Below are 19368 nucleotides of genomic sequence, written 5' to 3'. Positions count from 1 at the left end.
GGGAGAGCCAATCATGGAGGGGCACTGGGGGTGTGTGGCCCCATGGGGGGAATAAAAGAGGCACCTGAGGGCAGTGGGGTATGAGGCCCAGTCAGAGTAAGTGGGATGTTTTTCTCTTTCCTTCTCCTTTTGGGTACTGGGTTGTTGTTTATTTTCTCATACCCCACTATGGGTTCCTGGCTGTTTGGGGCTTGGCTGGGGTCACTGGGTGGGCTGTGCCCTTCTGCTGGCATGGAGTGGAGAAAGTTTCTTCTTTTAGGGGAAGCTTTCTGGAGTGTTTGGCTCTGTTGGGGGAACAGGAGGGGAGGCTGGAGCAGACCTTGATGTTTGGGTGTTGGGATTAAGGCCATGGGGGATGGTGGATTGAGCCAAAGGGTGGCTCAGCCTGGCCCTTCTGGAAGCTGGAGGAGCTCTGCTGACTGCATGGGAAAGGAGTGATGCTGCTGGTGCCTGGCCTTGGTTACTGGGACAGGAAACGGGGAGACAGAATGAGAAAAACACCAAAACCTTGAACTTCAAAGGGTGGTGTGAGGGAGTCCTTGGAAGCTGCTCTGAGCTGCAGGTGTTGGCTGTAAGCCTGGAGGGGAGGAGAGGAGGCACCATCTGTGTGGGATCAGCCCCTGAGTGTGTTGATGCACACCCTTGGTTTAGGGGTCCTGTGATGGTCTCTGCTCTGAAAACATCTCCCTTAATGCTGGCTGAAGCCTTGTTTTTCTGACAAAAGCTGTCTGAAGGCCAGGTCTTGGTTTATTTGTGTGTAAACCTCTGGCTTTTGCTAGGAGGTGCTTAGAAGTTATTTTGACCTGTCCCTATTTCATGATGTTCCCCTGGCAGCCTGTAATAGTTGCTGGGTTTCCGGAACTTTTTTTTTTATCAGCTGAACTTGGTCACTTTGTGTCCCTGCATATGACTGTGGGGCTTTGCTAGCTGGGGTGCAGGTGGAGTAAGCCAGGTTGGGCTCTGTGGTGGAGTGAGAGAGGCTTAGATGTGGCTGTGTGTCCTTAAATCAGACCTTGAGCTGCTCCTTTTGGAGGCGAGAGGCTTTGCCAGGCTGGTGTGTCACGGTAAATGTGAAAGCCCCAGGATGGGGGCTGGAGGAAGGAGGTCTTCCTGTCACCATGGGCTGTCTGTGTCTGGCTTCCCCCTGGGATTGCCGCAGCTGTAATTTTTGCAGCCTGATGTTAAGCGGTAGTTTGTGCTTCTATTTAGTTCAGTGGCTCAGCTGCAGCGTGTGAGGATCCTACCAAGCCCTGCTTGGGGCAGGGCATCTCCAGTGTCTCCCTTGCAGGGAGTGTGGGGTGGAAATGTGTGGCCCGGGCTGCTGGTGGGAGTGGAGGGTCCCAGCCCCCTCAGTGGCTGGCAGGAGATGGTTGTGGGCAGCTGTGACCTGACCCTGCTCTGTGCTGACCCCCCAAGAGCACGTGAGGGTTCCAGCACCTCTCTCAGCTCTGCCAAGATGCCAGCCAGGAAGCACAGCCAGCACAAGCAGTTGTTCAAGAACAAGGGCAAGGATGAAACTGTGAGTACCCACCTACCTGTGCCAGCATTTTGGGCCCCAGCAGAGCCCACTGCTGGCAGGAGCTGATGGAGGGGCTTCTCAAGGTCCATGGCCCCCAATCTACCTGTGGGAGGGGATGGGGAATGGCTCTGGATACCTTCAGCTGGGATGTTTGGGTGGTTTTTGGGATGTGCTATGGGGTTGGCTGGGCTGCAAGGAGCGTGGTGGCACAGGCAAGGGGGATGTGAGTTCTGAGCATGGTGGCACAGGCAAGGGGGATGTGAGTTTTGGGTGTGTGGCTGGGGAAGGGAGATGGCTCAGCCCCAGCCAGCTGAGCTCTCCACAGCAGTTATCCCTGTGCACTTGGGGCTGGTGTGGGATGTCAGATGTAGGATCTGTCAGCTTGATTAAAGCCAGTAGAGGAGATGAGGATTTGCCTTTCAGGTTCAGAAAATCTACTTTTTAAAACACCCACTGGTTGCTGGTTCATCCAGCAGCCCATGTCCTGGGGAGGCACCGAGGGAGAGCCTTCCTCTGTCCCAACTCCATCACCCTCCAGGCCACAGGGAGGAGATGCTGGCTCCCCGCTCCTCCTGTGGGAAATGTAGGGCAGAGGGATGAACCCCCTGGGGAATGGGGCAGTGCAGATATGAGTGGGATGCTGTTCTTCCCCCAGACCCTGCGGAGGCAGAGGGTGGAGGTGAGTGTTGAGCTGAGGAAGGCCAAGAAGGATGAGCAGCTCCTGAAGCGCAGGAACATTTCCATCCATGAGGAGAATCCCTCTCTGGGAGAAGACAGAGCAGCTGAGGTGGTGAGTGTTTGGTGCTCTGCACCTGGGCAGGATCAGTGCAGCAGGAATCATCCCCTACTTGGGCCACTATCAATTCCAGCTGGGGTGACCTGAGTTAAGTGGCTGGTACCATTCCTGATCTCCATGCCCAGTGCTGGGGAGTGTTTCAGGCTGCCTGGCCTTTGTCTGTGCAGTTTTTCATGGTGATGCTGTCCTGCTGGCCTCCCTTGATGGCAGGTAGAACAGGCTGGTGCTCTGGCTCTGGGAGCTGCTCCTGTCTGGCTCCCTGCCCAGCCAGGGGTAATTACTGAGCTCACAGCCCATTATGGTGTCAGTGACTCTTTCACTGCTTGATTACAAGCATTAGCTGCCTTGAAGGCTTTTGTGGATTGTCTTCCTCTGCCTCATCTCCAAACTGTGTTGCATAAAGAATAGACACTGCTTAGATATGAAGTGGTGACTGAGCTGGGTCTAGACAGCTGATTGACTGCTGAGATTAAACCAGAGGGAGTCCCAGCTCCCTGGCTGGCTCTGAATCATTCCCTGTGACACAGATTATTCAGCCCTCCTTGGAGGAGATCCTGGAAGCCGTCAATGGGGAAGACACCCAGCTGCAGGTGCTCGCCACCCAGGCCGCCAGGTATGTGCCCAGCTGCTGGAGCTGTGCTGGGGCCTGGGGGCTGCAAGTTCCTGTTTGAGGAGCTCTCTAGAGAGATGACAAAGGGAGAAGGAGCCTGGTAACCCAAACTGCCCATGGGAATCCCAGCTGGTGCCTGTTCTGTGGCCTCTGTGCTGTGCTTGGCTCATGGTGCTGCATGAACCCAACCCAGGGGTTGGCTGTGCTGCCCCGTGCTGTGCCAGGAATTATCTTGGATCCCACAAGAAATCGAGTGCCAGTGCTTGGGCAGGACAAGGACTGGAGAGCCTGGCTCTGTAAAGGGTCAGTGCTGAGCAGGGCTGTCCCCACGAGGGTGGGGGCACAAAGGACCACAGGGCTATGGGCTGTGGTGGCACCACACGGGGTTCCTCATGGCTGGCTGTGCTGTGTCCTCTCTCACAGGAGAATTCTGTCCAAGCACAAGGACCCCCCCATCGACCAGTTCATCGAGCTGGGGATCATCCCCAGGCTGGTGGAGTTCCTGGGCCGTGCTGACAATGCTGCCCTGCAGTTTGAGGCAGCCTGGGCACTGACCAACATTGCCTCTGGCACCTCGGAGCACACCAGGGCTGTGGTGGAGGGAGGAGCCATCCCAGCCTTCATCTCCCTGCTGTCCTCCCCACACATGCACATCAGCGAGCAGTCAGTGTGGGCCCTGGGCAACATTGCAGGTGAGGAGACCTGCAGGGGCATTTGGAGGTCCCTGACTGAGCCAGGGACTTGTGGGCCCCTTCCAGCTTGGAATGTTCTGGTTCTGCTGGGGAGATGAAGCACTGGAGCTCCTCTCCATGCAGCTGGGTCTCTGAGCTGCTGCCCCTACTGAACCCCATAGCCCTTCATCCCCTTGGTGTTGCCTGGCAGCCTTTGAGATCCTGTGTTGGCTCTGCAAGAGGATTTTGGCCAAAGCCAAGGGCAAGACACTGTCTTGCTGGGATGGTTTAACCCATTAATGTCACCATGGGGAGAACAGAATGGGTCCTGCCTGGCTGGCCTGCTGGCACTCCAGTCTGCCCAGTAAATCCTTCCCACCTGGAAATGGCTAATGGTGTGGGGCTGGTGGGTCACCCAGCCCTGCCCCTGCAGGTCTGATTGCTGTTTGATGTTGACTGTCCTGTGACTTGGGCAGATGCAGTGACCAACCCTTTTTATCTGTCCAGGGGATGGCCCTATCTACAGGGATGTCCTTATTGCTCGTGATGTGATTCCTCCCTTGCTGGCTCTGGTGTCACCTGCAATTCCAGTAAATAACCTTCCATTTTCTTGATTTAACAGCTCTTAATCCCTTGGGTGATGGGTGAGTCCACTGTCTGCCTTGTACACAGCAAACTGTTTGTGTCATTGAATGAGACCCTGCTCTAAACTGCTTTTATGGCCCTGCCAATGTACAAAGCTGGGGGTGCCAAGCAGACACTCCAAGTCAATGTGATCTCTTCTATCCTGGCCTTTCTTATCCACCTCTGACTCTCTCAGGCTAGGAATAAGATGAAACTGGTGCAAGGCAGGCTTGCATATGCACGTGGAAGGGCTGAACTTGCCCTGCAAGCTTCCTGCTGCTGCTCTGTGGTTGGTCTCTGCCCTCTGCAATGGTTCCTGCCCCACTGTTCTGTCTCTGGTGTGTGTGAGAACCTTCACAGGCTAACACAAACTGAGAGGCTCTTGGGGGCAGTGAGGATCTCACACCTGCCTTGTGTTTCAGGTTGGGTTCCTGAGGAACATCACCTGGACCCTGTCAAACCTGTGCAGGAACAAGAACCCCTGCCCTCCCTTGGATGCTGTGCAGAAGGTTCTGCCAGTCCTTGTCATCCTCCTGCAGCACGAGGACAAGCACGTCATCGCTGACTCCTGCTGGGCTGTTTCCTACCTCACTGATGGCTGCAACGACCGCATCCAAGTTGTGGTGGAGACAGGGATTCTCCCAAGGCTTGTGCAGCTCATGGACAGCCCAGATTTGATTATTATGGTAGGGAACAATCAAATCTCCATCCTGTGGTCCCTTAACGTAGAAAGGTGTGAGGAGAGGGAGGGCAGGTGCCCTTGTTCTGTGTGGCAGCTGTGGTGTGCTGTGCCCTCAGCCCATGGAGCTGACTGCCTGCCTGTCAAGCCACTGCTTGTTCTGCTGGCTGGGGCTGGAGGCTGGGTAGAGGCTCGAAAGCTGCTTAGAGCAAACAAGGGACGACAGGGCTGTAAATAAACAGCCATCACCCACAATGCTCTCCTTGCGTGAAGGATCAAGCACTTAGGGAGGGATCTTGCTGGGCTTTCTGACATGTATCCCTCGAGGTAAGGACTCTCCTCATCTCCTCTAATCTCTGTCTAGACTCCAGCTCTCCGTGCCATCGGGAATGTGGTCACAGGCACAGACCAGCAGACCCAGGAAGCCATTGATGCTGGTGTCCTGACTGTCCTGCCCCGGCTGCTGAGGCACAGCAAGTCAGGGATCCAGAAGGAAGCAGCATGGACCCTCAGCAACATTGCAGCAGGGCCTTCCCACCAGATCCAGCAGATCATCACCTGTGGGTTATTGCCACCTTTGGTGGAGCTGCTTGACGGGGTGAGAGATGGGCACAGGGCTGCTGAGGGAGGGATGTGGGGTTCAGGAGGTCTGGGATGGCTCCTTGTGAAGCACTTGGCCCCAGAGCCACCTGAGCAGGCTGTTTCAGAGCTGTTGAGGTCCTTGGGACAGCCTGAGCATCCCAATTTGTCAGCACACCTGCATGGAAACACATCCTGGGGCTGCCCTTGGCACCTGTGCCAGGAGTCCATGCACCACCCAAAGGGGCTGGGAAAGCTGCATGTGAGGGAAATGGTTATCCTGGCCTCACACTCCTCCTAGAGGGTACTAAAGCTTGGGAATGCCTTTGCTGTGCTGCCCTTCCAGGGTGATTTCAAGGCTCAGAAGGAGGCTGTGTGGGTGGTGGCCAACTTCACAACTGGAGCAACAGTGGATCAGGTGGTGGAGCTCGTCCGTTCCGGGGTCCTCAAACCTCTGCTCAACCTGCTTTTGGTCAAAGACAGCAAAACCATCCTGATCATCCTGGACACCATTTCGAATCTCTTCCTGGTGAGCTCTGCTCATCCTGGGTGCCATTTTTTAATCTTTTCCTAATACGGTCTCATCTTTTGACTTCCTTCTCCTAAAGAGCAGCAAGGAGTGAGCCAAATGCTCACTTTGTGTGGTTAGAACAATGACTGTTGGCTTTTTGGAGTAAGAGACTTCATGTTGTCTAAATTTGTCTTGGATACCCTTGGGTTGTCTAAAGGGCTTGGCAAGATTGAGTTCCCCAAGTGCTGCTCTTCATCCCCTGCTCCCTGGTTTGGCTGGCAGCCCCCAGCAGAGACTGGTATTCCACAGGCACATCCCTGGCATCAGGAAGGGACCATAAATTCAGGGGCTGTGAGCCTTTGACTTGTTGATCAGGGTTGTAATTACAGAAAAGACCATCTCAGACCTGTTACTGATGTTTTGTTTTCCTGCCTGGCTTTCCAATGCTACAGGCAGCTGAGAAGCTGGGAAAGACAGAGAAGTTGTGTCTGCTGGTGGAAGAACTCGATGGTCTGGAGAAAATTGAGGATTTGCAGAACCATGAGAATGACATGGTCTACAGAGCTGCCCTGGACATCATACAGAAATACTTTTCTGATGAGGTATGTGAGCCCTTGCTATTTCTCAGCTGAAAATATGAAGTTATTACACACTGGAATGAAACACAGATTTTAAGGATACTGGAAGAGGATTTTAAAGGAGACCTCCACATGACCAGAGTAGTCCTTGCAGCTTCTTCCAGCTGCTTTTAAAGGTCTGTAAAAGCTCTGAGTCGTCAGCCAATGAGCTGGACAACAGACATGGATGGCTTGATAGCATCTTGCTGCTGGAATCTAAACTGGCATCAGCTGGAGTTACTGCAGTTACTGATATGAATACCAAATGTGGAGAAGTTTCCTCCTTCAGAGCTGAGCTGGCTTGTCACTATGAATGGCAGCCTCCTACTCGGCTGATAACAGTGCTCAGGTTGCATTTGGATTACTTGACCCTTCTCATGGTAAGCAATCCATGGAAAAAGAGGATAGGACACCAGCTAGGAGCTGCAAGGGTCCAGTGACTGTCACAGATGCCATGTTTGGTCCTGGCCTTAGACTTGCAGATGGGAAAACATCAGGGAAGAGGCTTAGAGGCCTGGCAGGCCTTGGAACTGTGGTTCAGTTTGGGTGAGAGCTGCAGCAGGGGGCAAAGGTTTGGCTTAGAGCTTTGCCAGAGCAGGGTCTGTGGGGTGTCCCTGTGAGAGGGTGTGCAGGAAATTCTCCACAGCAGCTCTGGCTGGAGGGGCTGGATGCCAGGGAACATCTCCCTGAGCAGTCCTGGCCTGCTGCTGTTCCAAGCAGGCCATTTAATTTCAGTGAGCTCTACCACTGCAGCCACTTTTATTTCCTTTTGCTTCTGGAGTCTGAGCCCAAAGGTTTGGCTGCTGTTGTGTGTGGGCTGCAGGGACACTGCAGCTTCAGGCTGCTGCAAGGAGCAGGAGGGCTTGGCCTGGTCTCCAGGAGTTCTGCTTCAGTCAAGCTGAACTTAACAGGATTTTTAAAACAAGACTAAAACAGAGTTGCTGTGAAAAGCTTAGGTTTACTCAAATGCAGACCCTGGAAGTGATTTCTACCATTTTCCTCCTAGGAGAATTTAAACCTGGAGCCCCAGACTGGCCAAGATGGGCTGTATGATTTCTCAGTAGAGAAGCAAGACTTCAACTTCTGAAGATGAGGCATGACACAGCTCTAAACTGGTGGGTGGAAGTACCTCAGAAGAGCTCAGACATCCAAACCATGAGGAGCAGAGATGCTGAGCCTTTTTACTTCTGAAACCAGTCAATAAATTGCACTTTTGGCTTTGTACCTTTTGCCTTTAATTATTTCCCCCCCTCTTTTAAGCTGCTGTTGCAGATGACATAACTTGATTTTTCCCAATAGCATCTCAAGGCCTTGCAGGAATGTGTTGGAGCCCCGGGCAGATTTTCTGGGTGGAATCTTTGTTCTAAGTACATTAAACTGCAGGAGAGCAGCATCCTGCCACCAAATCCTTGAGCTGAAACTCCTAGGCTTGAATTGGAGCGGCTGAAGCAGCTCTGAGAACTCTTTGAGAGGAGTTTCACCTTCTGCAGGCACCATCCCTGCTGTGGGGAAGGAGCTGAGCCAGGGCCAGGTGGGTCAGGGGCCTTGCTGGGTTATTTCACCTGGAGAGTTGAGTGTGGATGTGGGAGCTGCTGAGCAGATGCTGCTCCTTTGCTGTTGGAGGCAGTGCAGGGGCAATGGTTCAGCTCTGCTGCAGCTTCCCTGCTGCCACCCATCAGCCTGGCGCCCATCAGCCTCTGCTCTTTCATTCCAAGGACCTGAATTTCAGGTTCCCATGGTGTGGCCCTGGCTCTGGTTCTCCTCCTCTCCAAGCCCTCCAAGTGTGGTTCCCAGCAGAAGGTGAGGATGGAGTTGAGCCATGAGCTCAAAGGTTTTGTGCTGTGGGTTCTCAGCAAGCTGCTGGCCACTGCTCCAGTGCTGATGGCTCCCAGCAGACCCTGCCCCAATCCTTTGCTCCTCAGGGCTTGAAGCACCTCAAAGGCTTTGCTGGAAGCTGCTCCCTCATCCTGCTTTCCCTGCCTGCTTTGGGAGTTTGGCTCTTCAAACTGACCCTGGGTGGGCTCAGGGCTCTGCTGCCTCAGGTGCAGTGGGAGGTGATGGGACAAGCAGCTTAATCTGGAGGGAAAATCTCCTCTGGAGGAAACAGAGACTCTTCCTCTTCCCTGGATCTGTTCATCAGAGGATTTATGCATTTCTCCTGCAGGCCACCCATGGAAAAGGGAGTTGGTGGTGAATGTGTTCTCTGGGAGGAGCTGGGCAGCCTCACTTATGGGGGTAGCAGGGTTGAGTATCACTTATTTAATATTCAAATATTGGGATCTGATGATATGCAAAGTGCTTCTTACATCCAGAACTATGGACTTAAAAACATGATACAGCAGTGCCTGAACATGCACTTGAACCAGGGCTGGGGCTCTGTGGGCTCCCCACTGCTGCTGGGGCACCTGGGAATGGCCACAGGTAAAAGGAATGTGAGGGAGCTGAGCTGCCACCAGGGACACAGAGCTGGGGCCTTTGTGCCTGTCCTGACTCTTGATTTTGCTCCTGTTGGACCATCCCAGTTGGTTTTTCCCATGGCCAGGCAGGGCTGCCCCTTACAGCTGCTCTTTGCTGATGCTCTGGTAAAAAGAGAAATAGGAAATCTCTTGGATTCTTCTTCCTGCATGTGCTGGACATAAATCCGTGGTGGGTGGTGTTACAGAGAGCCAGGGGCCCAGAGCTGCTCCTTTCCATCCTTGTGTAACTTAACAAAATATTGTCCTGAAGGCAGGGGCCAGGACAATGTGTCTCTCTTTTTAAGAGTGCTGGGATGTGCCTGCTGTCTCCCCTGGCAGCTGGAGAGCTGGGCCCAGTGCCTGCAGGATCACCAGGGCTCTGTGTGGGTGTGCAAGTGACCTGCAGGCAGCTGCTTGTCCCTGCCCTGCCCTCCCCTGCCAGCCCCAGGCACAGCCTGCAGGGCAATTTCAGCTCTGGGGCAGGGGAGGCATCTCTTCCTCTCTGTGGGGTGGGATGCGGCACCCAGGGCCACCAGAGAAGGGAGATGATGCTGTGCTCCCATCCCACTCCTATTCCTCCATTGCTATTCTGCCATCCCATTCCTTTACCCCCATTCTCCCACTCCTGTTTCCCTATCCCATTCCTTTGCCCCCATTCCCATCCCACTCCTGTTCCCCCATCCCATTCCTATTTCCCTCATCCCACCCCGTTTCCCTATCCCATTCTCGTATCCCTTTTCCCCATTCCCATTCCCCAGTTCCCCCATTGCCCCCACTCTCTCCCCTCGCCAGGGGGCGCTCCCCCCATCCCTTTCTGCGCATGCGCCGCACCCCGACCTTCCCCGCTCCGACCTTCTCCTCATGGCGTCCAGACGCGGCCACACCGCCCTGCGCGCTGACGTCACCGCCCTCCGCCGTGCGCGGGGGCGTGGCGGGGGCGTGGCCACGGTTCTCCGCGGCCGGGCCGGGCGGGCGCGTCGGTGGCGGCTGAGGCTGAGGCGGCGGCTGGGGAAGGGGCTGAGGGCACCGAGCCTGCGGCGGCCGCCGGAACGCGGGCCCGGGCGTTCCCGGCATCGTGAGGAGCGGGCGGGCTCGCATGGCGGGGCCGCGCGGAGCCGCCGGTTGAGCTCGGCGCCGCCGCCGCCGCCTCCTCCTCGTTCTCCTCCTCCTCCTCCAGGCGCGATGTCGAATCCCGGTACTCGCCGGAACGGATCCAGCATCAAGATCCGCCTCACAGGTAACGGGGCGGCGGCGGCACCGTGTGTGTGTGGCCGCACATCCCCGGCTGGGCCCGGGGTCCCCTCCCCTCCCCGGCGCCTTCGCCCCCTCCCCGGCCTGGCTGCGAGGGGAGGGGCGGCCGGGCCGAGCTCCAGCCTCGCTTAACTTTTATTCGCCGTTTTTCTGTTCCGCTTCCCCCGCTGTGGCCGGCGGAGCCTCTCTGCGCTTTTGTGTATTTATATTTTTTCCCGCCCCTCCGGCGCGGGGTGCCTGAGCCCCTTTGGGGTGACAGAAACGTGAGGAGGGCGGGGGGGTTTGTCACTGTTGTCACTGTTTGTCGCTGTTTTGTCCCCCTCGTTCTCCAGCGGGTCAGGGCACGCTTCTCCTTCCTGGGGGCTTTCCTGCGCTGTCCCCTGGAAGGTGACACTCGCCACCCCCTCCAGCACCCTGACCCTAACCGGGGTCCCTTCTGCGCTCTTCCCCATATGGGATCCCTGTTGGTAATTGTCCTTTATTCTGCCTGTTTGTGGGGTCTCTCTGCACCCTCCCAGTGTGGGGGTCCCTGTGACACCCCTGCCCCCCTCCCAGCCCCTTTTGGGGTCTCTTCTGCACCTTTCCAGTCTGTGGGCATCCTTGTGACACTTTCCCCCTTCCCAGCCCTTTCCCTGCTCCCTCTCCCATGGGGTATCCCTGAGCTCTCCCTTCCACCCCTCCAGACCCCGCTACCCCTCCATGGGGTCTCTCTGCACCTTTCCCAGCAGGATTCCCAGGGCCACCTCTCCCACAGACTGGCTTTCAGCAAAGCCTTTCATAATTTGCCTCGCTTCACTTTAATTAACAACCCCCCCATCTCCTGCGTGCCGAGGAGGATAACTCAGTTGCTAATGAGAAAATACCCATTTAGTTGCTTTTAGCTGGGCTTTTTTTAGCGTGTTTTTTTAAATTTTCCCTCCTTCCTCTCAACTTGTTCTCACCTGGCACATCCTGGCATTCATCTTTGGAAGTTCCTTCCCTGTGCAGGGGGTGACACCCAGAGCTGTGTCTGTCCTGCCTCTGTGCAAGGCCTCTGGAGGGTTCATGGGTGGATAAACCAATTTATGTTGGACCCTGCAAGATTTGGATTAAGCCTTTTGGAAGCTGCTCTGCTAGATGCTGAGCCTGCTTCTTTAATGGGAAGAGACACAGTTCCTGCTTGTTGAGACTGCTGTGTGAATTATTAAAAAATAAGGTCCAATCCATTCTTTAAAAGGCAACAAGTGGATGCTTGGAGGTCACTTGGGCTGGAGAAGCCACAGTGCAGCTCTGGGTGACCAGAATTGATCCCTGGAGAGGAATCTTCTCTCTGTGGGTGCACAAAACATTGGCAAATAATGAGAAAACGGTGCTGGTGAAGCTGCAGTTACAGGTTAACTTGCTCCTGGCGCTCAGAGGCAGATCATCAAAAAATAAAAATCCTGGTGTTCTTTTAATCCTTTGATTCTGCACTGCTTGTGCTTCAGAAGACCAAAGTTTGTGAGGATAATGTAAATCTGAAAATCCTTTTCTTGGATGGGAGAAGGCTGGAAGTATTTTTAGGTTGTATGAATGATGTTTGATCTGAAATGAGTTTTGTGGTGATGTATACCAAATGTCAGCTCAGTCCTTAATGTGGCTTATTTTTATGCAAGTCAGTCAATAAAAATGTGAGTTAAGTAACTTAGGCCATGGTCATAGCCCTTCTGAGCTGGAGGAGATCATTTAAATAACAGAGAGAAGCTGTTGGGTTTAATTTTAAAGGCTGAATGCTGCAGCAAAATGCTTTTTTACTTTTAGCATACACTAGTCTTCTCTCTGAGCTGGGAATGTTTCCTGGAGCAGACTGAAGTTTCAGTTTATTGAGCAACTTGGTAGATTTATTTTTTATTACTCCCCATTTTTTAACTGTATTGAAGAAATCTCCTGCTTGCTCAAACACATCTTCTGTTTTTACAAGCAGGAAACCTGGGTGCTGTGACAAAAACTGCTGTATTTAATCAACGAATAAATTGCTCTGGGAGAGGTTTAGCTCTGGAATTGTTGGGTAATGCTGAGTTCTTGGCTGGGACTGGGTGCTGACTTACCTGTTTCACATATCTGCAGCCAGCCTGGCTGCTGTTTTCTCATCTCCTTGGCTCTTGGGAGGTTTGAGCACATTTAAACCAAGACAGGGGACCTGGTTTGTTATGATTTACTACCTGCATTGTGTTTCCTGTGATCAGGCACCATTGAAGTTTTGCAGTACTGAAAATAGCAGTGTAAATAACACTTGGTGTGTGTCTGGGAGTGTCACTGGGTGAATGGCAAGGGAGCAGTGGTTGGACCTCCTGGGATTTTTCTAAAGAATTAATTTTTTCCTCATCTGTTGTAAAGGTGTTTGTGGTAGCAGAGTGTTGGGGTTATTTATGTGAATATAAGCAAAAGTTCTCAATCTGCTGATGATTAGCAGAAGTGATCTCCCAGCTTATACAGAATGTCAGTCCTAGCCTGATGCAAATTGTAATGGAGTAAAATGGCAAATAATGCACCCTGTGCAGAAATACTGAAATCCTCCATGTAACACTGAGTTGCATGACAGGTTAAAATGACTTTGTGGCCTGTGGATCTCAAATATGCTAATCTCCTGTCATATCTCAGTTTCTCCTTTCCACTGAAGCCTTTACCCCAGTGGCTGATGCAAGAGCCAGAGATACTCTGGCCTTGTCTCTTGTCCCTTGGAACAGTTCTAGGCAGAGTAAGAGAAAATTTCCTGTTAAATCTGTGGTTTCTTCCTATCTGAGCTGTCATCAGGGCAGAGCAGCAGTGGGGGAATTCCAGCACAAGGATGGAAAATGAAGTGACCCTGTGAGTGCACGTCCTTGCCAAATATGCTCAGGGTCTGCTGGGTCAAGGAGGAGCACAATCCACAGGCCAGGAAACCTTCATGGAGCACGTGTCCCTTTTTTAGCCTTGTGCTTCCCTGGAACCTTTGTTTGTTGCTGCTCCCTGGGGAGGTTCTGAAGGGTTCATCGTCTCCAGGGCTCACACACGCCTTGCTCACACTTGTATCAGCCACAGGCCCTGGTGGAATCTGCAGTCTCATGGTGCTGGCTATGGCAGACACGCTGGTCCAGGTACCTTGTAGGCAAAGGTTGCAGGTGGGACTGGAAAGGCTATGAAGAAATGGACTAAAGATGGAACTTCACCAGAAAAGCTGCAAGTTGGGTTCTGGGTTCATTGGTTCTGGCTTTTTCAGCAGGGCCTCAGCTGAGGTGTTAAATGCTGGCTGGCTTCTGGGGCCATTGTGGCACTGAGGGAAGTTAAACTGTAAGGATCACTTCCTAGCTGGATCTCACATACACAGTCAGATAGCTGTGCTGAGCACTGATGGCAATGCAGTTTCTTTAGCAGAGACACCAGAGCTGGTGTAACTGGAGGATCCAAATAATCTTTTCCAAGCACCTCCCTTCACTGTGGTTCAGAGTCCTCAATTCCTCCTTGGAATACCTGGCCTGGGGAGGTTTGCTGCTTGTGGAAGGCAGGTGTAGGTGAGAATCCTCCCGAGTGTGAGGGGTAAGAAAATGCAGTGTCAGAAGCATCAGGGAGGAGTGAGGAAGATGATGATGAAGCAGGTGTGAGGTGAGAAAGTCAGAGGGGATTTGTAGATGACAAATCTGGTTGCTGTAGGGAAGGTGGTTGTGCTTGGCAGTGGCGCAGAAAGGGGAAGAGCTGACACAGATGAGTATCCTGCACACACTCCCAGCTCAGTGCAGTCAGCCTGTCCAGGGAAGCCCCAGCCACCAAGTCTGGCCAGTTGGTAGCTGGTAAATGGGTGGCTTTGGGACTTCCTGCATTTGTGATTCCAGGAATCCATAAAAAAATACAGTCACTTCAAGCAGAAGATAAAACATTATGTTGTCATTAGAGCAGTGTTCACTTAGGGTTGTTACAAAGGCACAGACTAAAGTGTGTCCCAAATGTCAGGATGTTTTACTTCGCTTTCATGGCTAATGCATCGAGCAGTGCACAGAGCTGACTGACTGATCAATAGCAGCACTGTTATTGGTGACCTGCACACTTTCTGTCCCGTGTTCAGGGCAGTGCATATCTGTGTGAAGATCTCTCTGTCACACATGGTGAATACATCATGGGCTGCATGCAGTTTTATGTTGGGAATCAGGAGCCCTGGTTCCAGGTGAGGAGCCCTGGGGCAGGAGTGCAGCAAGAGCTGCCTGCTCCTCCCAGCCTCCCTGGCAGCTGGTATTTAATATCGAGCCAGCCCCGTGCCAGGGGAGACACGGTGGGAAGCAGCAGTTGGGTAGCTCCAAATTTATTGAGTGTGGCAATCTGGGAGTGTGTAGAAATCCGTGTTTCATTCTTTTTTCTGGTGAGGATTTTCTGTTCCCCAGCCTGCTGGGAGCGGGGCCCGGCTGCCATTGGAGCTCAGCCTCGCATTTCCTGTGTGGCGCTGAGCGAGGCACTTATCTCCCTCTGCCTCCCTTCCCCATTTGCCTTGGGAAGCAGCAGCAGTGTTTTTGTGAAGGTAAATTCCTGGCTCTTCAGAGCCCTGTGGATAGGGATGGCAAAGAGGCTCAGGCCATGTAACTCTGAGGACATGAAGGAAAATGAAATTTTGCTTTCACAGGAGGAAGTGGAGAGCACGGCCTTTGCAGTTGGCCAGCTGACATTTTTGGGCTGCCCAAGTGGGAATCCAGAGAGCAACCCTTTGCTCTGGGCAGGCTATGGGGAGCAAGTCTCCTTTTTTACTTCTCCCAGTAAGTCAAAGCTGTGCCAGCACCATTGTCCTGGTGGAAGTTAAATCACCAAAAGGAGTTTGTTTGAATATCCCCCTCAGGCGGGGAAAGTAGAAACAATAACTACTTTATTTCTGACTTGAAACTTTCTTTTGTCAAATTGAATGTCTTCATATAAAGAAATGCAACTTGGGATGTAGTTGTGCAGTTCATGATTTCTTTTTTATTCCATACTGCCCACCAGTCTAAGAACAGTTTTCTCATCCATTTCTTGAAACAGCTTTATCACATTTCTAAGATTTTGTAGCATCATCCTTTCTGTTTGTGTTTCAAAATTAATCATCATTTCCAGGGAAATACAAGCAGTGTTGAATTTCTCAGTGAGGAGGTTGCTCTTATACCACGATTTTCTGTGTGCTGGGTAGAGGAACTTTACTGCCAGCAGCTCCAAGGCTGCTAAAATTGCCACTGTAAATAAAGATCAGCGAGCCCCCTCAGTTTTCCTGAGCTGGCTGGAGGCTTGCTTGACAGGTCACAGAATGGAGAAGTACATCATGGAAATACCATCCATGTGTGTGGTTTTTGGAGGTTTACCTGGATTACTGCCCACCTTGAAGCCAGTCCAGTTGCCATGCCTAGAGCTGGATTAATCTGGTTGGATTACTTGCTGCTATTTACGGTTCGAGTCAACTGCTCACTGTCGTGTTGGTTTGGGCTGTCTTGGTGGAGGTAGCAGGATAGAGCAGGGTGGTTTGGATGAGATGTGGATAAATCAGTTGGGTGTGAAGTTTAGGTATGTACCCAGCACAGCAATTAATGTGAGACTTGAGTGAGGAAAAAAATTTTAAAGGCTGGAAGAAATGTTCCATCTGCCATCTTTTCCCCTAAGTTTGGAATGGAATCTTTGTTGTTGTTGTTACGTTTCTCTATTATTATTCCTCTGGAAATAGTCAAAGTATTACTATGAGAAAGACTGAAGTCTGGAATATCACTGAAAGCTTTGATGTTTTTCATGGAAGGAGATGCTGATTTATTCCTGCAGAGTGAAATAAACTGTTACTGCAAATGGTTTATTCTTTCCTGTACCGACAGAGGAGTCAATGCAACCTCGAGTCTCGAGGCTGACAACCCTTGTGTTGGGATCTGCTCAGCTTTTAGGGAATGTCTTCACTGAGGTCCTGCTATGGTCCTTGGTGCTTCACCATCCCTGTGTGAGGACAGCACTGCAGTTGAGCCACGTGCAGCTTTTTTCACCTGGCTATCATCTCACATTCTCTCCCGTCTGTTGGCAGGCTGCAGTTCAGCCTGCGGGTAGCTGACATGGAGCACTTGTGTTGTGGCTGCTGGTGAGGAAGCTGCTGCTCTGACATTGTGATGGTTCAGGCGCTTACAAGTGAGTTCCTGCAATTCTGCTGCACTAACTCAAGATGTTATCTCCTTCCTGGTCTGCTGACCCTCATTGCCAAAAATTTGTCACCTGCCGTGAGAGAGCTGGCGGAAATAAACCTGTGCTCACACTTCAGCTGCTGCCGTGCAAATTCAGCCTCCCTGTGTAAGTCTAGCTCTAGGGTTTAGACTAAGCTGCTGAACGTTGGAAAGCTCAGGTGTGTGCAAGTCATGGGTTGGGAGTTTTTGGGAGAGAAAATCAGAAGAGACATTAGTGATTTCATAAACCACACAGCAAGTATGTATATCTCAATTTATAATTTTATAAGTATTAATGTAATAAAAGAAGAAAGCTGCATATATGTTTGCTAAGTGAGGCAGTAGGTCAGTTAGCATTAAGATGCTACATGTCTTTAAACTTTGTTTCACATGTGTTTAAGGGGAAATTCAGTAATTTATGAGAGGGGATCCCTGGGGATATTTTACGGTTTTCCATGTCTGGGAAAGTCATAAAATATAATTGGAGAACATAGCAGAAATGATGGAACTTTTTCTTTGTCATATTCTTTTATGAACTGACAGCTACATGGTGAATATTTGGGGGTGTAGGATGATAAATCTGATGATGCTCTAGTTGAATTGGCAGAGTAAGCATCCATGCTGTTTCAGAGAGAATCTCTCCACAGGGCTGTAATAGCTTGATGCCTTCCTCTTCAGTAAGTCATTTTTGTCAAGTTAAAGGCCAAAATTCAAACTGGCTTGTTGTCAGGGACACTAAGCACAGCAGGCAAAAATCCCCAAGGCTACCCAATTCCCAGCATAGACAGATAAAGCTGGCAGAGCCTGCTTTCCTCATCTTCCCCTCCCCCGGAAAAATCCTCTTCCCTGGGTTTTTTTTGGAGGATATGGGCACTATTCTGCATACTAATACAATTTAACAGAAAGTATTTAAATGGAAGGTTTGTTTGTGGGTAAAACAATCCATTATTGTTTGGGAGTAATGGGAAAATAATGCACAATCCCTGCAGTGAGCTGGCCATGCTGCAGGCAGCTGTTCCAGCTGTGCTCACCTCACCACAGCTGGAGGGAATTGTCCTTGGCACAGCAGCACGGCCCACACAGGCCTCAGCCCCTGTGTGATGGAGCTGCTCAAATGGGTTAAGCCCATAATCCTAAACTGTAAGAAATGATGGGAAATCCTGTGGGATTGGACTTTGTTCCAGCTTCCCCTGTTACACTTGGGGTCCTGATTGCTGAGCCCCTACAGCAGTTTAGGAACAGGGGCAGTGTTAAAGCAACCATTGACTCCAAGGGTTATTGACCCTGCACTGCCTCTTGTCCTCCAGGAGTGCTGGGTGTCCCTGGATGTCCTCACTAATGTGCAGTTTTACCTGTGGTTGGGTTTTTTGAATGGTGGATGTTTCTTTCCCAACTCCTTATGAAGGTCTGTTGAAGAAAATAAGACTTGTTTCTTTTGCTTTCATAGCTAACCTGCTATTATCCTTCTCTGGCAGGAGGTTTTGCTTTCATAGGTAACCAGTAGCAGGAAAAGAAATATTTTTGGTATGATTCAATCTTTTTTTCTCAAATTGCTGAGATCTTTGTAGCTACATTTCATTATTTGGAGTAAAATGGCATTTTGGATGAGTGAATTAGGAAAAAAAAAACATTTTCGTTGACCTTTGAATATGTTTACAGTTTTGTCTTCCTTAAATATCTGCCTATTTCCTCTAATAATCAGACTAAAATGAAATGGTTATGTATTTATCAATTTAAAGTTTCCATATCTTATTTTCATCACAAAATAGCAAATTAAATTTGCATGTGTTAAATTCTGGGCTTCCAATTTGTCTTCCTGATGTTTTCAGGACAATATTAAAAGCCCCCCTTGTATTTTTCTCCTGAAAATAAAGGCTAAAGCACTGAAGATAGTTGCCTTTCTTATTTATACTGGAAAAGAACTCCTCACATCAGTCCAGACTTTCTTTATTCGTGGCCCTGACCTTTCCTCTTCATGTGCCAGGTTTGGGCTGTGTTGCACCCACAAAGCCACCTGGACATTGTGGCAGAAAATTCAATCCCTGTGGTCAGTGATTGCACATTCTTTACTACATGAGGCGTGTGACCTGAAAAGTTTATGGGAAAGGAAACATCTTTAGAAATAATGTGCTCTGTTTTCCTGAAGAGCAAAAGGAAAAAAAATACTCCAAAACTCCAGACTGAAAATGAACTGAGTATATGGATTGTACTGTTGCTTTAACAAATTTTTTTTGGCTACATAAATGCAGAATTTAGAAAAATGAAGGATTTCAATTTGATTCACACTTGCAGTGATTGATGCATTTCCCAGGGAATCTGTGTTCTTTGTCCTTTTAGCTGATGTGTTTTGGTTCCTTTCCCATGTGCAGACATTTTTACAAGCATGTGGGAGCTTCACTTTAATTCAGAATGAAAATATCATATTTTACAAGTGCAACTCTAATTAGCAGATACCTCTTTGTTGCTCCTTTAATGTTAATGGGGAGAGAATCCATTACATTTGGTAAGCTTTGGGTTAGCAGTTGAGTGGGTGAGCATAAGCTAAAGGTCTGATGTCAGCCTTTGAAAGAGAAATTGGGTGAATTTTCTGGGCTCTTGAAGTGATACTTACTCCAGTGCTTTACATTCCAAGGAATTCCAAGCAATGTCTCTCATATCTCTTTCTTAAAAACATCTGCAGACAGGTAATGGCCACATTAAGTGCTGCAGTGGGCATGTTCATACCTCATGTGTCTGTAAATACCCTACTGAGCAGATCAGAGAGAGCAGAAATGGCTCAGTGAAAAAAAAAAATGCCTGAAATGTTGTGGGTTTTGGAATTGGCAGGGAATTGCTGTGTATCTGATTTTTCATCTCCCAGCCATCCCTTACGTAAAACGTTTTGTGCTGTGATCGGCTGATGCATTTAACCCAGC

General features: G+C 50.6%; 2 protein-coding genes across 5 annotated transcripts in view; both read left to right on the top strand.

Annotated features, from left to right (window-relative positions):
- The first annotated feature begins 1456 nt into the window (after positions 1 to 1456).
- On the top strand, positions 1457 to 7693 carry KPNA7 (karyopherin subunit alpha 7). Its single transcript, XM_054271180.1, has 10 exons — positions 1457 to 1519; positions 2175 to 2309; positions 2843 to 2928; positions 3349 to 3617; positions 4104 to 4186; positions 4643 to 4906; positions 5264 to 5497; positions 5825 to 6007; positions 6442 to 6591; positions 7613 to 7693. Exons 1-10 carry the CDS (start codon positions 1457 to 1459, stop codon positions 7691 to 7693), a joined length of 1548 nt encoding a protein of 515 aa, XP_054127155.1.
- Positions 7694 to 10153: 2460 nt separating this feature from the next.
- SMURF1 (SMAD specific E3 ubiquitin protein ligase 1) overlaps positions 10154 to 19368 on the top strand; it is a 43956-nt gene continuing 34741 nt past the window's right edge. For all 4 annotated transcript variants that reach the window (XM_054270719.1, XM_054270718.1, XM_054270717.1 and 1 more), the window contains exon 1: positions 10154 to 10299. In XM_054270719.1, coding sequence (XP_054126694.1) covers positions 10245 to 10299 — 55 coding nt within the window. In that variant the 5' untranslated portion in view covers positions 10154 to 10244. The remainder of the gene's footprint in view (positions 10300 to 19368) is intronic.

This window comes from Melozone crissalis, unplaced genomic scaffold (genome assembly GCF_028551555.1).
Source record: "Melozone crissalis strain CALT ecotype California unplaced genomic scaffold, PUWL_Pcris_2 ptg000012l_1, whole genome shotgun sequence".
In the NCBI taxonomy this organism is placed as follows: Eukaryota; Metazoa; Chordata; class Aves; order Passeriformes; family Passerellidae; genus Melozone; species Melozone crissalis.
Note: the sequence above shows the minus strand (reverse complement) of the source record. Positions and strands in the feature narration are given on the sequence as shown.